A 21091-nucleotide genomic window follows, 5' to 3' on the forward strand; every position below is an offset into this window, starting at 1 on the left:
TTTCCCGCCAAGATAGAAAGTAAACATCCCAAGTAAACGTCCAAGTCTACTTTGGTGGACTTTGCGAATGCATCAAATTAAAAACTTAATTTTGTTTAAATTTTATTTGTCTTCATGCCCGCGAGAATGATTGTAAATTGAGGTGCGGCCCTCGGGCAAAAAATGGTTGTGCACCACTGGAATAGAGCATGTGTATTCTAATGTTTCATGCAAGTTTTTTTGAGCAATCACGATTGCTTATTGTTCTAATTTGATTGTTTTGAATTCCTATCATTTTATTTTCTCACCAGCACCCTCTGCCAGCACCACCGTCGCGTCGACCGGCCTCACGATGCTGCTCCTCTAGCGAAAATCGTCTCCAGGTTGCGTCCATATCCTACACACACACGCATACACACTCATGCTTGCGCACAGACACAAAAACTCCTACATACACACACGAACGCCTACACACACGCGCGCGTACACACAGCACTGCATACACAACACGCACGCACGTGCCACGTGCATACATACACACACGCGCGCATTCATACACACACGCCCGCATTCATACACACACGCGCGCATTCATACACACACAAACGCTCGTGATTGCGAAAAACATAATTTGAATTCAAAATGCCAAAAATTCAAATTAATATAATTTTTTTCCCCCTCTCATCTGGAAATAAATAACTAAGGAATTGCCGATTTCCATTTCATACCAAGAGACTGTTATCAAAAAGGATAAATAGATTTTAGCAAAATCATTCCATTCTGAAGCATGTGTGTGGTCCTGAAAAGGAACTTTTTTTTAATTTATTATCTGTGAGCTATCATTTCATGCAGTTGCTGCTGGCCCGAGGAAAGCGTGTTCTTCTCTTCATTCACTTAAAAACTGAAATTTAAAGTTTTTTTAATAGTAAAACAGAACAGCGTACGGTCTTATTTCGCAAAACTGTCTTGATATAATAATCCCCCTTCCATCTCCCGTTGCGAACAAATGTGATGTCCTAAATAAATACAGTAGAGTCTCGAAAATCCGAGTTAAACTTATGTCACCTCGGATTACTGAAAACTCGGAAAAATCTTCCAGACACTATTCGGCCAATATAAGGAGGGGTACATTTTGCAAAACCTACTTCATAATAATTACCCCCCCCCTCCCCTTGTGAACAAAAGTGCTGTACTAAATAACTAAATATTTTTTGTGCTACAAAGTAAAATTTAAAAAAAGCGTGAAAAGCGCAAAATCCCTAATCTCTTTTTCGTAGAAATTTTGCCTTTAATGCGTCGGTTGTTTTTTTAAGATTTATTACTTCTTAAAACTGAGCTAAACATTCCTAAAAAGTGAAAATAATAGCGATTAATGCATATTTAGTGCGAAGGTTTAAAGTTTGAATAATGCCCGAATAACCATAAACGTAGTTTATCGCAGGATATAATTTAGCATAGACATTCTTTTTTAAAATATGTAGTTGGTCCTGAAAAGGACCCTTTTTTTTAAAATTCCACTCCAAGTTTACACGAAACGAGATCTGTTGTCCGACATGTCTTCAGTAAGAAATCATAAAATTCTTCTTTCATCGCTTCGAGTTCGTTTATCGTGTTTTCTATCTGCCGAATACTAATTAGTTTTTGTTCAAATCTTTCGATTTCTTCATGCATGTGGACCACGAACTCCAGGAATTCGATTCTTTCACTGATGGCATAAATTACAACATTGCGAAATGGAAAGTGGAGTCAACTATAGGGTAGCTCAAATACTAAGATAATCGTTCCTCTAGGCGAAGCAATTATATAGAAAGTTATCTCAAAGTGCGTCTGAATGCTATTGGAAAAATGGGTATGGTTTAACAAGCACTTCGACCAATTACAATCCTGTGAGAGAGTCTACGGCTCAAACGATTAAGTTGAAACGTACCAACTGATTTCCCATCAATTTTAGTAATACAGATTTTAAATACTCCTAAACGAATGTTAAAGTAGGACAACATTTCATTACCCAGTTCTCAAACGAAACCAGAACTTACCTCGTGGAGGTGGTTCATCTTAGTGCTTACATGTTTATAAACTACCACACTAGGATTGGTAGTAACGCTAAAATTAAGGTTTCTGACCCTCACATTTCCACCCCGCTGCGTGCCTCTGCCAATTACTAATAAAACGATACGATTCGTGCAGAAATTTTCTGATTCCTTGTTTTGGAAACCAAGTTTTTTCCCCTTATCCTTGCTTATATTTTGGTTTTGAGACTATACTAATTTGTTGTGAGTTAAAACATTTTTTCTCACTCCATTTTGAACGTAACAAAAATTGCTACGTTAAAAATACAATATCTGACCAAGGAATCACATGAATAATGAAATAAATGAATATACCTAGTAACCAAAAGAATTTATAGAGACATTTGTTGAGGCAAAATATATTTGCATTCTACCGCGCGTGTTCAAGTGTCGCGTTTAAAAGTTTGCGAGAAATTCAAGGTTTCCCCCAAGACTGGACATTTTGATAGTGGGAAAAGGAGGGCAATTATTTTATGCACATAAAACATGTTTTACTACGATCTTTCGATTGCGAATTATTGAAATATTTTTCATTCCTCTATCAAATGCTCTTCTGGTAAGATGGGCAAATGTCTTCAGTCTATAAAAATAATTGTACAATCAAACCTGTTTTCATGCAGTCTTTTTTTTATGTGTTTTTTGTGCAGCAGAACCTTAGCAGAACATTGTAGTAGACAATCGGGTTTCGTTTTTAGCCTAATTATAGCGCCACCTATAGTTACTTTCCGCTCCGAATTTGTAGACACTAAGGGAAAGTTTTTTTCTTACATTACAAAGAGAAGAAACCCGTTGCGTGTTGCTCGTAAGAGTCATGAGAGAAAAACAAGTTTCGCAATTTAGCAAACTACTGAGCCGAACTTTTGCAGTTCCAGCAGAGAAGCCAATGTTTGTGCAGTTTTCCGAAATGGGAGGAACACACCAAGAATAAAGCAGGTTTTGATTAGGGACTTTCCGCGTTACCGTTGAGCTCAAGGGCGCCCATATGCAAAATTTAAAGGGGGGGGGGGTTCAAATATTTTCCCCATGGTTTAGCAGGATATTTAACAATGGAAAAAGATTTCAGTACAGATTAGAATTATTAAAACTTGACATTTTTAATAACTTATTCATTAATGGCTGTATAAGATATATTTTTGCAAAGAAAAAGTACTAAAAGCAAGGAAATTCAAATTTCTAAGGGGGGGGGCTTGAGCCCCCACTTGCCCTCTGATATGGGCACCCATGGTTGAGCTTGCACTTTGAAACTGAAATTTAAAGTTTTTTTTAACCGTAAAACAGAACAGCGTACGGATCTATTTTTTTTTGTAAAACTAACTTTATTGTAATCTCCCCCCCCCCCCCCCCGTTTCCTCGCGAACAAAAGTGCTGCACGAAATAAATAAATATTCCTTGGGCTAGAAAGTAAAATTAAAAAAGAAAAGATTGAAAAACGCAAAATCCCAGACATCCTTTTCCTAAAATTCACGCTTTTAACTCCTCTGTTGTTTACTTGTTGAAACTGAGCTAAACCTTTTTTGATATCATTTGAATTTTGTGTGATTGCCAATTTTTATTTGAACTAAAACTTCTTTTTTCTCTTGACAGGATTGCCACAAAAGTTCAAAAATGAAATTCCCTGACTTTTCCAGATAATTTTAGAAAAAATTCCAGGTTATAGAATGACTGAATACGTTACAGTATAATTTTTGCTGTAAATACACCTACTTGCTTTTTCAAATAATACTTTAAAAATTATCAATAATTGTAATCAAAATTTGGGTTAAGACAAACTTAAAATTTAATAACATAGATTACAAATGCATTTTGAAAGATCAACAATAACACTTTTTCTCTTTTTAATTTCTACAGTTGTGCCCTTCCATGCAAACATTTCATTTTACTCAAATCTTTTTCTGAGTGTTTTTTTTTTTTTTTTTAACTCGCTTTTCCTACTTAGCAACCTTTTTTAAGGCAAGATGATATGTGTTATGGACCATTCTAGCGTAACTGAGCACATTGTTAAAAATTTCAATTGATTCAAGTCCCCCACCCCACGTATGAATAAAAGCATTTAGTAGTCGCTCTTTAAACACTACGAGACTTTTCATGCAAATATTTGACATACATATCCTTGTTGATACTACACTCTCAACTAATGGTGCAACATTGATTTCAAAAAAATGTTCAAAATAAAACATTGATGGTATCCATACATTGACCTAAAAACATTGATGTTTTAAAACATTAAACTTTTCTAATGTATATTCATACATAATAAACTCTAAAAACTATTTTTATACTAGATCTGAATGTGTCTGTATTTGTTAATTAATAACTAGTAATTTCCAGCCAAGCATGGTTTGGATTTTTTTTTTTCAAAAAAAGCAAAATAAAATGTAAGAACATAACTAAGATTTTTACGATTTTTGTATGGACACTTTTTTAACATGCTTTTGTTACATTCAATATTTAAAAATGAGCTTGAATTTTCTTCCTTTCAACTATCAGGAAAATACACGTATCTGGAACACTACGCAGCAATTTCACCCATTAGATAGAAAAATTGGGAAGAAATTCTCCGACTATTCCGGAAATTTTTATGATTTTAACTGATATTTCCCTGACCATTTCAGGGGATTTTGACTTTTCCTGACAATTTTGGGTTTTCCATATTTTCAAGGTGCGTGGCAACTCTGCTTGAATTCAACAAGCAGTTTACAAGCAGTACGATCTCTTGTCCAGCATGTCTTGAGTATAGAAATCATAAAATTCTTCTTCTATCGGTTCCAGTTCGTTTATAATGTTTTCTATCTGCGGAATATTTATTAGCTCTTGTTCAAACCTTTCGACTTCTTCATGCATGTGAATCACAAACTCCAGGAATTCGATTCTTTCACGGATGGCATCCATTACAACAGTGCAAAAAGGAAAATGGAATCAACTATAGGGTAGCTGAAATACTAAGATAATCGCTCCTCTAGGCGAAGCATTATATAGAAAGTTATATCTCAAAGTGCGGCTGAATGCTACTGGAAACATGTATGGTTTAACAAGCACTTCGACCAATTACAATTCTATGAGAGAGTCTACGGCTTAAACCATTAAGTTGAAACGTACCAACTGATTTCTAATTAATTTTTCCGAGTTACTCAATTTAGTGATTTCCTCATATATTAATTAATCCTTTCATTATTTTTTCATTTATTGATTATCCTTTTATTTACTCATTATTTTGTTCAAAAATGCTTTTTTCAATCAAATAGAAAATATTTCATTTCTCACTTTGCCCCACGAAAAAAAAAAGCAAATATTTCCCACTTTTTTGAAAGCTCAATTTTACTGCAAAAAATAAAAAATAATGTTTCAATGCAAAAATACAATTTTTTTATGTACTATAATTTTCAAAACCAATTTCCAATTTTGCAGTAAGTTACCGTCCTAAGTCAGAAAAACATTAAGTACACACAGGGACGGCAAATAGGGGGGTCAAGAGGGGCGGTCGCACCCCCAAAATTTTTGAGCAGAATGATAGAAAATGGGTGATATCAATTAATGTAAGTCGGAAATCAATGTTCATTAAAGGGAATCTTGCTGGTTCTCAGCAACTATTTGATGAAACTCGACACATTCTCAGACTAGAAAAAGTTTTTTCGTTATTTGGATGATGACTTAGAAATTCATGAAGTATTTTCGGCTTTTTGAGAACATAGAAAACTGATAGAGAACCATGGTTAATTTTAAGTAAAGAAGACATTGCCTCACATAGGCTAAATATTTCACACTTTTGTGCCCAGTGTAACGATGGTATGTCCAATATGAGAGACTCGTGAAAAGTGGTGTGGCAGCATGGTTTTTACAAGAAAATTCCTTGATATTTCACATTCACTTTTACGCTCATTTTTTAAGTGTATATTTATTTAATGAGTGTTCATCACTTTCTTTTGCTAGAAACACGTTTCAGCTGCTCAATACTTTATAAATGCTTTCATAGAAACTTCTTAAAAATGCATGTGATTATTGAATTAAAAAAGACATATCAACCAAATACCTTTTATGGGGCAGTATAATCATGCAATTGCGGAGTGACACAAGTTAATCTTCCAAGAGTTAAAATGATAAAAACATTTCTCTATAACTTCAAAGCAGTGATTTGATGACTGGAAGAATTATTGCAAAATGATTCTTTCAATGGTGAAAAAGCTCATGCCCTTTAGCATGTATGATTTCGTTTGAATTTTTATCTAATTTGTTTGCATCGGGAAAAGGTTTTTGAAAAATGCTTTACTCTATCAAAATCTATATCTTCAATCTGTTACTCGACTATTCAAACCACAGTTCAATCTACAATTGATCTGTGCACCATACTACCACAGTTCAATCTACAATTGAAACTGAAAATAGATTTTTTATAGATGTATATTTCAATAATCGTGAAATTTTTCAAAAAAATTCTTCCTCTGAGCCAAGATTTGATGATAATTATTTTTCTGTATGGTTAACTGGGATTATGTTTAGTTGGATTGGATTTTGAAAACGAAAAATAAAATGTTTCACCTGTGAGTAAAATTTTTAGCATGAGGCAATAAAAATTACAAGCAATATTATGACAGACCGGTTATCACATCCAGAGACTGCCGTTTCGTCCTTGTTATGAACTCATCAGTCTGGAATAGTGAATAACAAACCTGAAGGCAGATGATATCTCATTGAAGCTGAGAGCGCCGACATGATTAGATTATTCAATGATGAAAAGTTTAAGCCCCTCACAGTTTTTGAAGTAGCCTGGGTGATTTTGAAGAGCAAGATATAAAAAGTGTTTTCATACATAACTTTGTGTTACTTCAATTATTTTTTAACTATTACAATCAGCTCAGCTAGCAGAAAAAGATTTTTTTTATGTCTCAGGAGGTTAGAGAAATATTTTCCAAGCACAAAGGGGGAAAAAATTATATACCTTTTCCATTTAGCTGAACTGGCAAAACAGCACGACATTGGGCTCTGATAGATTAGTAACACGATTGCCTGCTTTTCTGAATTCCAAAAATCATGCATTATAGCTTTTCCAAAAAGTATAAAACCTTTAGTAGCGAGATGTTTTGTATGATAACTTTTTTGTCAATGAACCAAAATTTTAATTGTTTCTAAACACCAATTTTATTTATACTAAACCGATTTTATGACAACTTCTTGTTAGCTAATGTGTGTTTGGTTTTGCTTTGGAGTTATACAAATTTAAGAAACTTGACCCCCCAAATGAACAGGGCCGATCCTAGGGTGTCGGCCGCCCGTGTGCAAAGATCTACTGTGCCGCCCCTCAAGAGTAATTTGCATATTTTGACTAATCTTTAAAGTCTATATAAATCTTTCTTTAAATTTCTATCCCAAGTTCGAATTCTAAAAAAAAAGGGGGGGGGGACAGAAGAATGATCTTATAAAAAGGAAGAAATTTTTTATAGTAAGAAATTCCTTAGGTACAATTTATATCTTTGAAGAAAGTAATAGATACCAAAATTTACTAATCGTAAAAACGCATTTTATAGTCTTCCTTAGGTGACATCAGAGAAGGGACGGAGGAAGGGGGAGCATGGGGGGAGGTGTCAGGGGTTCAGGGGAGGAGGATTGCTCCAAGAAAATTATCGAAATTGGTGTATGAAAAATATTTTTAGTTAATCTTTAGTTGTGTTTGGTTGCAAGGACAAAAGAGTCAAGTATATTCAAGGTGCATGGAGAATTTTTCGAAATTGACGTCAAATATCGCAATTTTAGGAACTTTTTCGAGACTTTAGGTGAAAGTAATGTTGCAGTTCTTTCCTAAAATTCTTTCAAAATTGAAATCAATTTGAAGCTATTTTTTAAGACCGTAGCTTAGGAAGGATCGGCGTTCTTCCCGAAAAATCTTCGAAACTGAAATTTTAAACCCGCAATTTTGGGTTACCTTTGTTGACGTTGCAAGAGGGAGGGAGATTCATTCGTGTCCCATCGAAAGATTTCGAAATATAAGTTTAAAACGCAAATTTAGGCCGTCTTTGGTGACGGTAGGGGATCTGGCGGCTATCCTCCGGTAATTTCTCGGCACTATTTTTTCAAAAACCCGTTTTTGGCTAGATTTGAAAACAATAGGGGAAACGTGAAAATATTCCGAACCAAAATATTTTTCGGAACTGAAATCCATTATAGGCTATTTTTGGAAAGGAAGGATTTTGGAGCTCTTAAGCGGATAATTCTGAAATCGCAATTTTATATCATCTTTGGTGACGTTAACAAAACCGGGAAGCTTCTACGGATCTTTCAGATATTTTTCAACATTAATATCTGAAAAATATAACTATAGACCACCTTGACGATTGATGGATATGCCCTAGCGCCGTAAAACGTTACATAAGCCTGGTAGTTCTCCTCCGGAATCCTTTAGAAATATAAGTCCCAAAATCGTATTCTAAGCATTGTTTGATAACGATGGAACTAAGAGCGGACGGGGGTCCAGTGTGCCCTCATGAATTGTGTTTTTGAAACTGAAGTAAATTTCAGGCTAGTTTAGGCAGGAAGCTGTGGCTCCACAGAACCGTCTAAAAAGGAAATTTTCAGGTTTAGTGATTGCATTGGAAAAAAGGGGGATCCGGGGTCTTTCCCCCAAAGTTCTTGAAACTGATGTTTGAGAATCGCAATTTTAGATTGTTTTTCAATACGTTAAGTGAGAGGGGGTGGAATTATGGGTTTCTCTTAAGACGCTAAGTGAGACTGTCTTTGGTAGTAATGTTTGCGAATGGATTTCGGGGTCTTCCACTGCAAAAATTTCGAAAACTGCCAAAGCAATTTTATATGACGTTTGATAATAGGATGGGCTGTCGTCTGAAAAAACGTTTTGGATTTTGGAGCCAACATTTTTATGCTATGTTTGATTAAGTTAAGGTGGAAGAGGTGAATCAGAGACTTAATTGGGTCCTAAAGATCGATGGTTCAACCAGCGAAATTTTCCGAAAGTAAAGTCCTAGAAACGCAATTTTAAGCCTTCTTTAGTTTCGTCAAGGAGATCATGGCATCCTTTTGGATCTTCGTTTTGGAGCTACATTTGCTTCCCGGGGCAAGGGCCCTGTCCCCCTACCTGATCTGAAACCGGGCAGTTCATTCAAGATTTTAATCAGAAAAATTGTCGTAAAGGGGGAAAAGTACAACACTTTAGTTAGTCATTCATATATGTTACTCTCATGGGAGTCGCAATTTTCCACTTTCTCTCCACGATTGTTAAACACAGAGTTTGTTACATAGTTTGTTTTGTTGTTTGAAATGCTTGCGAGTATCTAATCAGTATAGCTTTTTTTAATAAATAAAGTATGTCTTCATTGTTTAGGTCCATAAAAGCTTGGGGGGTAAACATTAGTGGCCGCCCTCGGTGCTCCTTTTAGACGGCACCATTTCATGCGTCAGAAGGGGGCCTTTTCCCTCCCCTGTATCATGCCTGATTACCGGTTATGTCACAAATTTTGCAACCAAATGAAGCATGTGTGTAAAGAGTAGATATTAATGGACAATAAACCAACACAATGTTCCCTAACATTCTATTTTTCTTAAAATATTCTATGCAGTCGGGAAATCGATACATACTTTAACAATTGAACATTTAAAAATCAGCATATTTATTCTACTTATTATAAGTTGTGAGAAATTCTTGAGGAATTTCGCTTGATTATAAGAACTATATGATGCTGCCTGCGGCCGCCTCTTGCTTTGGCCGCCCTTGTGCGGCGCACACTCTGCACACTTGCTAGGATCGGCCCTGCAAATGAAATGGTGAAATGCCACCCCTGAGTACATCGCCAGCTCAATTATTCCATCCGAGGACTGCAGTTTTGTGCTTTTTAGCACTCATCAACCCAGAATAGAAAGCAACTGAGCTGGAGGTGAAAAACCCCTTAATGGAGCCAGGAGAGACAAACAAACTGGTAGCTAATGTAGAATTAGCACACCAGACTAGTGACTACAGTCACTCGTTAGGTTGCCATTTTAAGACATTTTTGCATCCTAAAATTAAAATTCAAACAGTTTTGTTTTTCTGGATGAAAGGTACCACCATATTTTCTATTTTGCACTCCTGAAAATGCCTGTGGAAAATTTCATGATGATTGGTTGAGAATTTAAGACATGAAAACATAACAAACTCATTTTCGCATTTATAATAATAGTTAGGATAGAAGAAAACAAAAACCAAAGATGAGTAAAAAAAAAAATCTTAAAAAAGAAATTTATTGAGCCAACTATATGAAGATGAAACTATATTTTTATACATAGTTTTTCAATCTACCAGCTGTAAGAAATAAGAGTGACATTATATGATATGAATGAGGTCATTGGAATAGTCAAATTTAACTTGGTGGTGGTGGAGGTGGTGCCGCCAAGAGTGCAGTAGGAAGGGAGAGGGTTGGTAGACTAACGTTCTGAACTGTAGTTGAAGTAGTGCCACTAGATGGCACAGAGCTGACAGCAGGTGGAGGAGGGGGTGGCTGGGCAGCAAGATTTTGAAGGTTTGCCTGAAGAGAGGGTGGAGGAGGTGGTACACCCATAAATCCACCCCAGGGATACATGGTAGCAGCTACAGCTGGAGGTGGAGGTGGAATAGGTGCAATTCCTGGTGGAGGAGGCACAGGCATTGGTCCCGTTCCCAGCATTTGAGGTGGCATTGGCCATGGAACACCTAAAATGAATTTTACAAATAAAATACAGTTAAGATTATATGATGGCAGAAAAGTGCATCACAATGCACATCAATGTACTTTTTAATTCCATGTAACCCTTAAAGAGGAATGAGCATTACATTTATAATTTTGAAACAGCTGTGGTAGAAGGTTTTGCAACAGTGTCAACTGTTAAAAAATGTTTTGCATGATGTATTGTGAACAGTGTGAGTTTGTGACAAACACAATAAAAGTCATTTTAGATGTTATCCTAGGGTAATATATATATATGCTCCTCCTTCATAACAAAATTGCAATACTTCCTTTACTATGTAAAAGGAAGTAAAAATGAGATATTTCATTCTTCTCTCCGGCTGCATCTGGTTTATTTTGAGTGGCGATCTAAACGTGATCCCCCCTGATCCCCCCCCTAACCCTGATCGTATAACCTATCTCTGATGTACGTGTTTCAGAATATTGTTTGAAGATTGACCTTCTAAAACTGAAATTTTTCATTTTTTTTATTTTATAACAAACTCAATGCACACTTTCATAAAAGGAAAAACATAGCATAAAAGAAACAGTCCATTGCAAAATTCATACAGCTTAATTATGAATGGAATAATGGAGGGGAATTTTTTAATCTTTACATTTGATACAAAGATACTCCTGACACAGTATTATTTTTATTTTGTTGTTCAAAATTTAATTTATTTGCATGCATCATGTGCGGGGCATCCAAAGTCAATCTCTTATTGTTTGCTGTATGCATTACTTAATATTTTTGCTCTATTAATACAGCAATGACGAAACAAATTGTAGTTTTCGAAAGCTAAGGTTCCAAGGTAAAAGAAACATGTCCCTTTTGTTAAGAAATAATAATTTAAACTAATGAAAAAACATTATGTATAATATGATAATTATGAGGTTGAGCCGTATAAACGGAGTTTCCAATCTTTGCTTACAAGGGTGTGATTTACTTTTGCATATAAACACGTATTCTGCTTTTTTGGTTCAATTTTTTTTAATATTGAGAGCAAAATAGGTTATTATTTGGTAGATTATAGATTGAATATCCAATTAATAATTTGTAGTAACTAATTCTATTAGAATTTTAGTTTTTTTCCCCCTTGGATAAGCATATCAGAGTATGAAATTCTCAGATTCCACATGTCCGCAAATGTCAAACTTAATATTAAAAAAAAAAATTGATTAATATGCTTACCTGGAGTAGCTACTGGTGGAGTCATCCATGTAGTAGTTGCCAATGTAACTTGTGTCTGTGCTGTCGCTGGCAAACTAGGGGGTGGTGGAGGGGGAGCAAGCATACCCACAACGGGAGTTGTGCCCTGAGTACAAAATGCAACAATTAATAACCAACAAATATAAATATATGTTTTCACATGTTTAACATCAAAGGCAAAATAGTAGTAATAATAACTGAGGTTTTCAAATCCCAATTTTTTAATGTGGATCTGCCCTGTACATAAATTTTGTGGATCATTCTTCAAATGCCAGATTCAGCTCATTTATTTTATACCTTTGGCTAAGGGATGGCAAGTTTCTTTCACAGTAGAAAAAACCATGGAAAAAGCCGTCCGGAAAAAAAATAAGTGCTTTTCAAGTGGAAGAAATGAAAGAAGCTAATTTTAAAATTTACCACATAAAAAGAAATTTTGCATGAAAGAGCAAATGCATTTATGAACAAAATTTTAAGTACACAAAGCGAGACCTATAAACATTAAGTACACATGAGATATTAGAACATAAATGTAAATCGCTTAAGTAATATTTTAACTTTAAATTAGGACTGTTCAAAATTTAAATAAGGATATTTTAGGTTAAGAAGATTTTTTTTAATTTCAGAAAAGATGTATAAAAATACAGTGAAACCTGTGTAAGTTGACCACTTGCGGTGCAGTCCTTTGGTGGTCAACTTATAGAGGGAGTAATGTTTTTTTTTTTTTTTTGTCATTTCTTGCACCATGTATTCATTTTTTTAATGATTGACACTTACTCTTTCTGTTTAACTCACTTTCATTGTTTAGCATTACTTTGAAACAATATTTTAAAATGTTATTCAAATATTTTTAGAGATTATTTTCCCAGAATGACGTATAATGTGTCATGCAAATTTAAAATTTCAGTAAATTGATCAAAAAAAAAATATCTTATTGTTTATGAAAAGTTACTCATTTGATATTAATAGTTCCTAAAATTTCATAGCTTCTCAAATTGCAAATTTTTCTCATATACATTTATAATTCCATGATGATCTACTTTTCAACAAAATAACTCCTTATTGAATTTGGCGCACTTACTAGACACTAGTTTTAGAAATTCCATATGTGTCAGCTAATTTTCTCTAGCTTTCTCCCTTTTCAATTAGTTTCAATATTTCATACTTTTTATCAATCTCAAGTTCAACTAACTTTCTTTTTGAAGCCATTTTATGTAAAACTATAACACAAAGAGCAACAAGCTGGACTCTCATAGTTTAAAAAAGCAGTTGTAAATGAAAATGTCGTATCTCTTAATCCCTTGCACCAGAAATACTTCAATGCAAGTAACTTTACTCTTTAGCACAATTCCATTGTTGTCATAAAATTTTACAACTGGAAAAAAATACTTTGTACTTTTCTATTGACACATGTTTTCATAAAGAAAAACAAGTTTGGGGAATAAAAGGGTTCTTAATAGTTTTCCCATGTGGTTCAACTCAAAAGGAGGTTTAGTTATGCTACTGTTTCATTTAGTTAGTAAAACGCTGGTCTGGTATCAAAAATGTTCTTGGAAAGCTATAAAAAAAATAATAAAATAAAACAATTTGCTAAGTAAAATTAAGAAAAATAAACCAAGTGGTCAACTTACAAAGGGGTTTTTTACAATGCTCCAAACCAAATTTGGTGTTCATTAGTGGTCAAGATAGACAGGTGGTCAAGATGGAGAGGTGGTCAAGTTACAGAGGTTTTCCTTCATTATATAACATAGGAATAATTCCATTCCTGACAAAAGCGGTCAACATAGACAGGTGGTCAACTTACAAAGGTGGTCAACTTTACAGGTTTTACTGTATGTGCTACACATATTTATCGTTTTTTGAACAAATCACAAACAGTAGATTTTACTGCTTAAAACAGAGGGAAATAGTAGATTTTTACATTAATAAAATAACAGATTTTTTTATTTTTTTTAATACTAAGAACTTTTCATAATGCACTCAAAAGGACAAAATAACTTCTTTGGGGCAGAATGGACAATTTAAGTATTCTTCTAGTTTTCAAAAATTCCAAGAAAATGACACCAAAAACGAAGAAAAGTGTTGCTCAAGTCAGGTAGAGAGTTTTTATTATCTTTTTAGCTTTCAATCATAAATTTGGTAAAACAATGCAAATTTTTTCGGGAAAGTTTGCTTTGAAATGACTTAAACCGCACTTTTCTTCATTTGTGGTGTCATTTACTTTGAATTTTTGAAAACTACAGGAATACTTAATCGTCCATTCTGCTCCAGAAAAGTTATTTTGTCCTTTTGAGTGCATTATGAAAAGTACTTAGTATATTTTTTAAAAAATTGTTATTCTTTTTAGTGTGCATTTGGCACTAAAAATTAATCCTTGTTCCCCTTTAGGATTTGTTTGTGTGCTAATTTAATTAAAACCATTTTATTATCAACGGTTTGCGAAACTAATTCATATTTCACAACATAACATGTCTCTTTACTCAGCCCCGTTTTCGATTATTGGCATGAATGAGGATAAAAATACAGGGTCCATTATGAAAGTAATGAGCATAATGTTATTGTGACGCGACAATAGATGGCAGCACGGTAAAACCGGCTGGGAAATGTGGTGCGGGATATGCCCTTTCAATGCATCCAGTCGTCAGTGCTTTCGAGCAGTGTGAGCGGAGATAAGTGCCTCCGCTTGAAGTATGTTTTCAACTTTTGTAACATAACGCAATGGAGCGTTCGCTTGAACAATGATACGCCATAAAGTTTTGCGTGAGGTTTGGAAAAAAATGCAACCGAAACATTCCAGATGCTGCAAGAAGCCTTCAAGGACGATTGCATTTCAAGATCACAGTCTGGGAAGTGGCACAAGGCATTCAAAGAGAGCCAGGAGGAGGTTGCCAACGAACCCCGTTATGGATGTCCCCCCCCCCCTGGGTGATCCCTCACCACCTTACAGTCCCTACTTAGCTTCATGTGACTTCTTTTTGTTTCCGCGACTCAAGAGAGAGAGAGAAGAAAGGAAAACATTGGGGAACCTTGGGAAACATCCAACACCATGTTACAACGTTCCTGAGAGGCATTCCCTTGGAAGAGTTTCAGGGTGCCTTTCAGGCGTAGCAAACACGTCTCCCCAAGTGTATTGATGCAGGAGAAATGTATTTTGAAGAATATTGAACATTTGTACAAATTACGATCAATAAATATATTTTGCCAGTAAATGCTCGTTACTTTCATAATAGCATGATAGTCATAAGCAATGATAGTGGATAAATGTCATGCTTGCTCTCGAGAAGCCTTGATTCAAATTTTTATTATGATTACTATTAACATTGCTATTGCAAGGCAACAAAATTTGTAACAATGGATTTAAACATTTAATGGGGAAAGAACATGAAATTTGCTGTTTTCCATCTTAACTGAAATAAAAATTTTATTTTAAAATAGAATGTTTTAGCGTTAAGTTGGACCTTAAGATTAAGCAAATCATTTAGTGAAATCCAGATGTCTCTAAGTAGTCTAGTTGCTGAGATATAAGCAAAAGCTGGCCTCAGATTTTTTCGTGACAATCAGACCAAGTACAATTAAAGTGCTTAAAAAAACAGGAGGAACACAGTAGATTTAGCATATGAAATAGTTTAAAACAAAGCTTTCTGAATTGATGTATATTTGGTTTGATATTTTAACTTGATGACAGTTTAAAACTCACATTCAAAATAATCACCAAGTTTTGTTTAAGTATTTCAAAATTTTAATGAAAATTACACAAACAATTTAGCAAAACTAAATAATAATCAAAAATGAAAAAAAAAGTAACAAAATAAATAAATAAATAAATAAATAAATAATAAAAATTCCATTTTCAACACAGATGCAGAAAAATCGAATTTTTATACAAAAGTATGAAAACAGAAAATAGAAGAACTTCATAATGAATAAAATAATTTTAGAATTTTAATTTAATTTAAATTATGGAAACCAATATTAATGATTTTTAAAACGGTCTTTGGAACTTTTGGGTACATTAAAAACTAATGAAAAGTTTCGAATTTTAGGAAATTTTTGCATATCTTGCCAGTTTATGTCACTTGATTACTCGACAGTTTGTAATCTTAAATTAATTTTAGAAAAATTATTTTTAAAAATGGAATAAAATTATACTTAAGAGGGAAATCAGGAGACAACCTAAAAAAGTGGGAAGCTTCCACTCAAAACAACAGATTCAGCCGTTATGCAAAGGATTAGTAAAAATGATACTTAGGAACAAAATCATTAGAAAAACAATTAGCTTTGGTACTAACCACTATAAAATATATATATATATATATATATATATATATATATATATATAAAGATAATGATTTGAATTCTTAAGTTTTGAATTCAAGTTAATTGTTTCGCAATCACGAGTTGCGACAGAACCCTACTCATTGGGGTTATTGTTACTAGAAACAGCTCCTGTCCCCCCCAAGCCTGCCCCTCCTACTGGGCGGTTACGTGTGTATATTGTGTGTGTATGCACAAAGACGTGTGTGTATGGGTGAAAATACGCGTGTGTGTGTGTATGACATGGACACCACCGCCCAGAAGCAGATTCTGGGGGACAGTGCTCAGGACCAGAGGATGTAGAGGCCCTGGTCCAAGCTAAAAAAGGAACCAGACATCAAAGACGGTCAAGTGAGAACAATAAGCAATCGTGATTGCTCAAAAAAAAAAAAAAAAAACTTTAAAATTTTCCTGCATAAACTCTTTTTTAATCAAAATTAAATTTTATAAAAATAATTCAGGATAAACTGCTTTACTGTAGAAATTGTTCAAAAAATGTCTCTCCAATTATACAAAACATCCTACAGAATGTATTGATTTTTGATTAAAACTAGGAGGATCATGGGGTTCGAGAAAAGGAGTCTGACAAATGAAACAAAAGAGTTGGCAGCTAAGAAACTGCACGCAGAAAATTAAATTTCTTCAAAAAGAGTTGTTACATAAGTTGATTGCCTGAAACCATTTTGAAAATACACCTTCGAATCCAACACACCTGTGATGTTAACACAGTCTGCTGAACACTTGCTGGAACTTGGAATGGAGGTGTCCATGGTGGCATTGCCATGGGGGCCATAGATGTAGCTGGAGGTGGAGGAGGGGGCATTTGGGACATCACTGGAGGCGGAACAAACATTGAAGTTTGCATCATGGTAGTTGGAGGAAGAGAAGCACGAATCATCGTATTCTTGTTCTGGGCATTGTTGAAAACGGATTGAGTGTTCTGAAATGGAACAAAATGTTTAATGTTCAAATAATAACGTGCATTTGACCAAAACAAAAACTTTTAAAAAAGTAGATAAGAAAACCAAAAACTAATAACTGCCAATCCTAAGATAAAAGAAAAAATAGGAGCTCTTTAGTAGGAGCACAAAATTGTGGTATTGGCAAAGCATTCCTTCTGTACCTTAAGTTTCTATAATGTTTTTTTTTTTTTTTTTTTTTTTTTTTTTTTTTACTATTCCTGTTTGATTTTTAACAAAGCTGCTATTAAGTTTTAAATAAAATTATTTTATATTAAACAAGCATCATTACATAGATACATATTGAAAAATTAATGAAACTGCAATCTATTTTTTAAAAAAAAATACATAACTTTTTAATATTAAAAATGATTGTATCTTTACATGTTGAAAAATAATTATTACTTATTTATTATTGCGCTTTTAAATTATTAGTACACTTGACCTAGCTAAATTATTGCACTTCATTAAAGTGAAAATATGCATGAGTTTACAACTTAACCAGTATATTTATAAATCATTTTTTAAAGATTTATAAATATACTGGTCTACAGATTTTCAATTGTTATCAATTATTCCCTATGAAAGTATAAATATGCAAAATATACAAAGAAGCTGTGCAGTTTAATCATAAAGCCACCTCTCATGTTTTGATTAGCAATCAACTTACAGTTGGCTGAAACTGTGTGGTTGAATTCGGAGGAGGCGGAGCCATAATAGCACGAGGTGGTCCAGGGGGAGCTTGCAGCGGTGTTGCAGAAGATGGCGTACTTGAAACCATAGAAGTCATCATCTTGGTGGGTGGAGGCGGACCTTCACCAAGTTCAGCCATCAAAGACATATACTACAAGTAAAGTTAAGTAACGTTAAGTTACAAATTAAAAGTTATTTGATGAAAAATAATAATAAAATAAATATGTTTTGAGATACAAATAATGATGAATTAGAAAAATTTTAATATACAGTAAATCTTTCAAGAAAAGTAATGAGACAATATGGGATAAATATAAAACATGTTATTAGCATTTAAGTTTAAAAGATTTAAGGGAGGTGTCTTAATTAGTTTGGGGCTTTGCCATTACTTCCTGATGAAGACATTAAAGGGAAAAAAAGGTAAAAACTCATTTTTTTAAAGTTATAGTGCTATAATACTGACATAATATTGACTTCCTGCATTATCTTGCAAAAAAAATAGTGCCTCACAAACAGAAAAAAAGATACAGTACATAATTACAGCACTGGTGGACAATTGCTTGGATTAGGGGGCATTAACCAGCATCCTAAGCAAAATCCATCCTAAAGCATCCCCAACATTTTCAAAGGGATTTAGATCAGGAGAAAGTGATGGCCATCAGATGAGAACTGAATATCTTTGCTCTCTAGACATTCTAGGACAGTGACTGTTTTATGACATTGACATGTTACATTATCACTCATATAAACAAATTTATGATCGACAGCACCATGGAACATGCAAACGTGAGGCAACAGAACATCAATAATGTATCGTTTGCCAGTCATAGCCCTGATGGAAGGACATAGAGTGACATATGGCCATTGATCATGACCTCAGCCCACACCACTACTTATAGGATATCAAAGTTGAAAGTTAGTAAAAATATGAGCTACGCTAAGAAAGTTCAAACTTCAATATTTCTAAAACTCAAATGATTTTGCTTTCAGTTAAAATGATTAATATTTACCAAGAGCAAAAGAATAATCATGTACACTAGTTACGGAATTAGGGAGAGCATTGCCAAAATATTCAAAGTCAGTTTTCAAAATCAGTTCATAAATTGCTGTTGCTAAATGCATTTAATAAAATAGACAACTTTTTTTTTAAATTTAAGTACAAAATACAGTTGGCTCTCTGTTTAACGACTTTCAAGGGACCACAAAAATTGTCTTTGAATAGAATGCTTTTAAAACTAAAGTGGCCTATCTGGGGCCGTGAAAAGCTGTCGTTAAATGGAGCGTCGTTAAACAGAGAGCCAACTGCACTTAAGGTTAATATTGAGGATATCTTCCAATGTTTCACTACAGCCATTAGCAATAGTCATGCAGCCATTAGCAATTCTCGGAAATTGCTAATGGCTGCCTTCAGGTTATTTTTTCTGCTTGGGCCATCTATGATGAGAACATCATCATACTTTAAGTAAATGTTTCTGAATATTCAATGACTTAAATTTGTAATTTATACAAATTATAACACATAGAAACATTAAAATGCATAATTGCCAACCTTTGAGGGGGAAAATACAAGAGATTTTATTTAAGTTGTATAGATGATTCACCAGCAACATATTGTACTACAAGATTACTATATTATGCATTTAAATTCTATGAACATCAGATTTTTTAAAAAAAATGAAACAGAGACATTTTTGAGGGATAAAGTAATTGGTACCTTTTAGAAAAATACAAAAAACTGAATAATTAAGAGTCTGTTCATTTAAAATTTAGCACATTTCCCAGCAAAAAGTAACTTTGAGTTTAATAACTAAAATCAAGACCAAAATATAAAACAAATTGTTAAACAAAAAATTAAATAAGTAGATATTAGATAGCATATGTTAAAATGATTTCTAACTTTCAAAATAATTGACACATACACAGGATGCAAAAAGATTAAATCTCGAACATTGCATGCAACTAATCTGTTCAAAATTTTGAAAATTCATTTAAGTTAAAATTTTTAATGAGTGACTACTTTCACAACACTAACTATGGCATCAATTTTTCCAAAAGAAAAAGGAAAAAAAGGGGGGGGGGGGTCAGAAATAATTGGATATTTCTATGAAACTCAAATTTTTGTACTACAAATAAATAGAGTTTAGTAAATGAGGCAGCGAGAAGCAAAGGGTTGTAAGTGGACATTTTCAAGTTTTGAGTAAAACACATTTAAAGATCAAGTCCTAGGTAGGCTTTCATTGAAATTTTTTCTAAATCATGCTGTACAACAGAATGTACCAGGGCAACTAGTATTATCTCTTGCCCCCAAAACAGAGGAAAGGTTCACCTACTATTTGTACTGGTTTTCTCCAAATTTTTAATTTTGCCACTTACATCCCTTTGCTTCTCACTACCTCAAATGTAGTTATGTAGCAAGTTGGTGCGAGAAAACCAATTTTGGCGCAATTGGAGCAGAATAACAACCCCAAAAACTCAAGACATTTTAATCTGTTTGGGAAATGGTGGATGAATGGAAATAACAAGCACCACCTATTTAGAAGTGAAATTTTTGCCGATTTATTAGAAAAATTTGATTAGAAATTGGGATAATGATTTGAAAAAACGGAGTCCCCAGTTAAGGCAAATACGTAAATGATAATTCAAGCACCTCATAACATATACACATAAAACTACATACTTCTTCATCAATCTTAGCTTTATCTGGGGCACCCATCGCTCCAGCCGGATTTTTTTGCTCTCTGCAATCTTTTGCTATATGTCCAGCAGATCCACAATTTGTGCATATAACGTTATTTGTAACATTTGGTTTATCAGGACATTGCCAGCTTCTGTGAGTTGTTGCACCACAGTTCGTACAACGAGGGCCATCATTTTCTCGTAAAGTTCCATTCAGGAGAGCCAGCTCGCGAAGTTGCATTCTCCGTAAATCATTTTGCCCTTCAGGAACTTCAACTCCTTGTCGGATAATTTCTCTGATCTACAGAAATAAAAACTTCTTTAAGGAAGGTTTAAGTTATTAAAAAATTAAAGTAAAAAAGTATTTGATACAATGTTGTGAAAAATCTCAGATTATGACCAAAATAAATACCATTTAATTTTAATGTTCTGACATTAACATGCATAAGAAGACCTCTAGTTTATATATCATTATTATAACTTTTGTGTAAAAAACTCTTTTTAGATAGTCTT

The 21091-nt window shown here is 33.9% G+C and overlaps 1 protein-coding gene across 2 annotated transcripts in view; it reads right to left on the reverse strand.

Moving 5' to 3' along the window:
- Positions 1-10276: 10276 nt before the first annotated feature.
- LOC129221386 (splicing factor 1-like) overlaps positions 10277-21091 on the reverse strand; it is a 62130-nt gene continuing 51315 nt past the window's right edge. For both annotated transcript variants that reach the window (XM_054855855.1, XM_054855856.1), the window contains 5 exons: positions 20580-20879; positions 17880-18053; positions 16963-17190; positions 11922-12045; positions 10277-10716 (listed from right to left, as the gene is read on the reverse strand). In XM_054855855.1, coding sequence (XP_054711830.1) covers positions 10388-10716; positions 11922-12045; positions 16963-17190; positions 17880-18053; positions 20580-20879 — 1155 coding nt within the window. In that variant the 3' untranslated portion in view covers positions 10277-10387. The remainder of the gene's footprint in view (positions 10717-11921; positions 12046-16962; positions 17191-17879; positions 18054-20579; positions 20880-21091) is intronic.

This window comes from Uloborus diversus, chromosome 4 (assembly GCF_026930045.1).
Source record: "Uloborus diversus isolate 005 chromosome 4, Udiv.v.3.1, whole genome shotgun sequence".
Lineage (NCBI taxonomy): Eukaryota > Metazoa > Arthropoda > Arachnida > Araneae > Uloboridae > Uloborus > Uloborus diversus.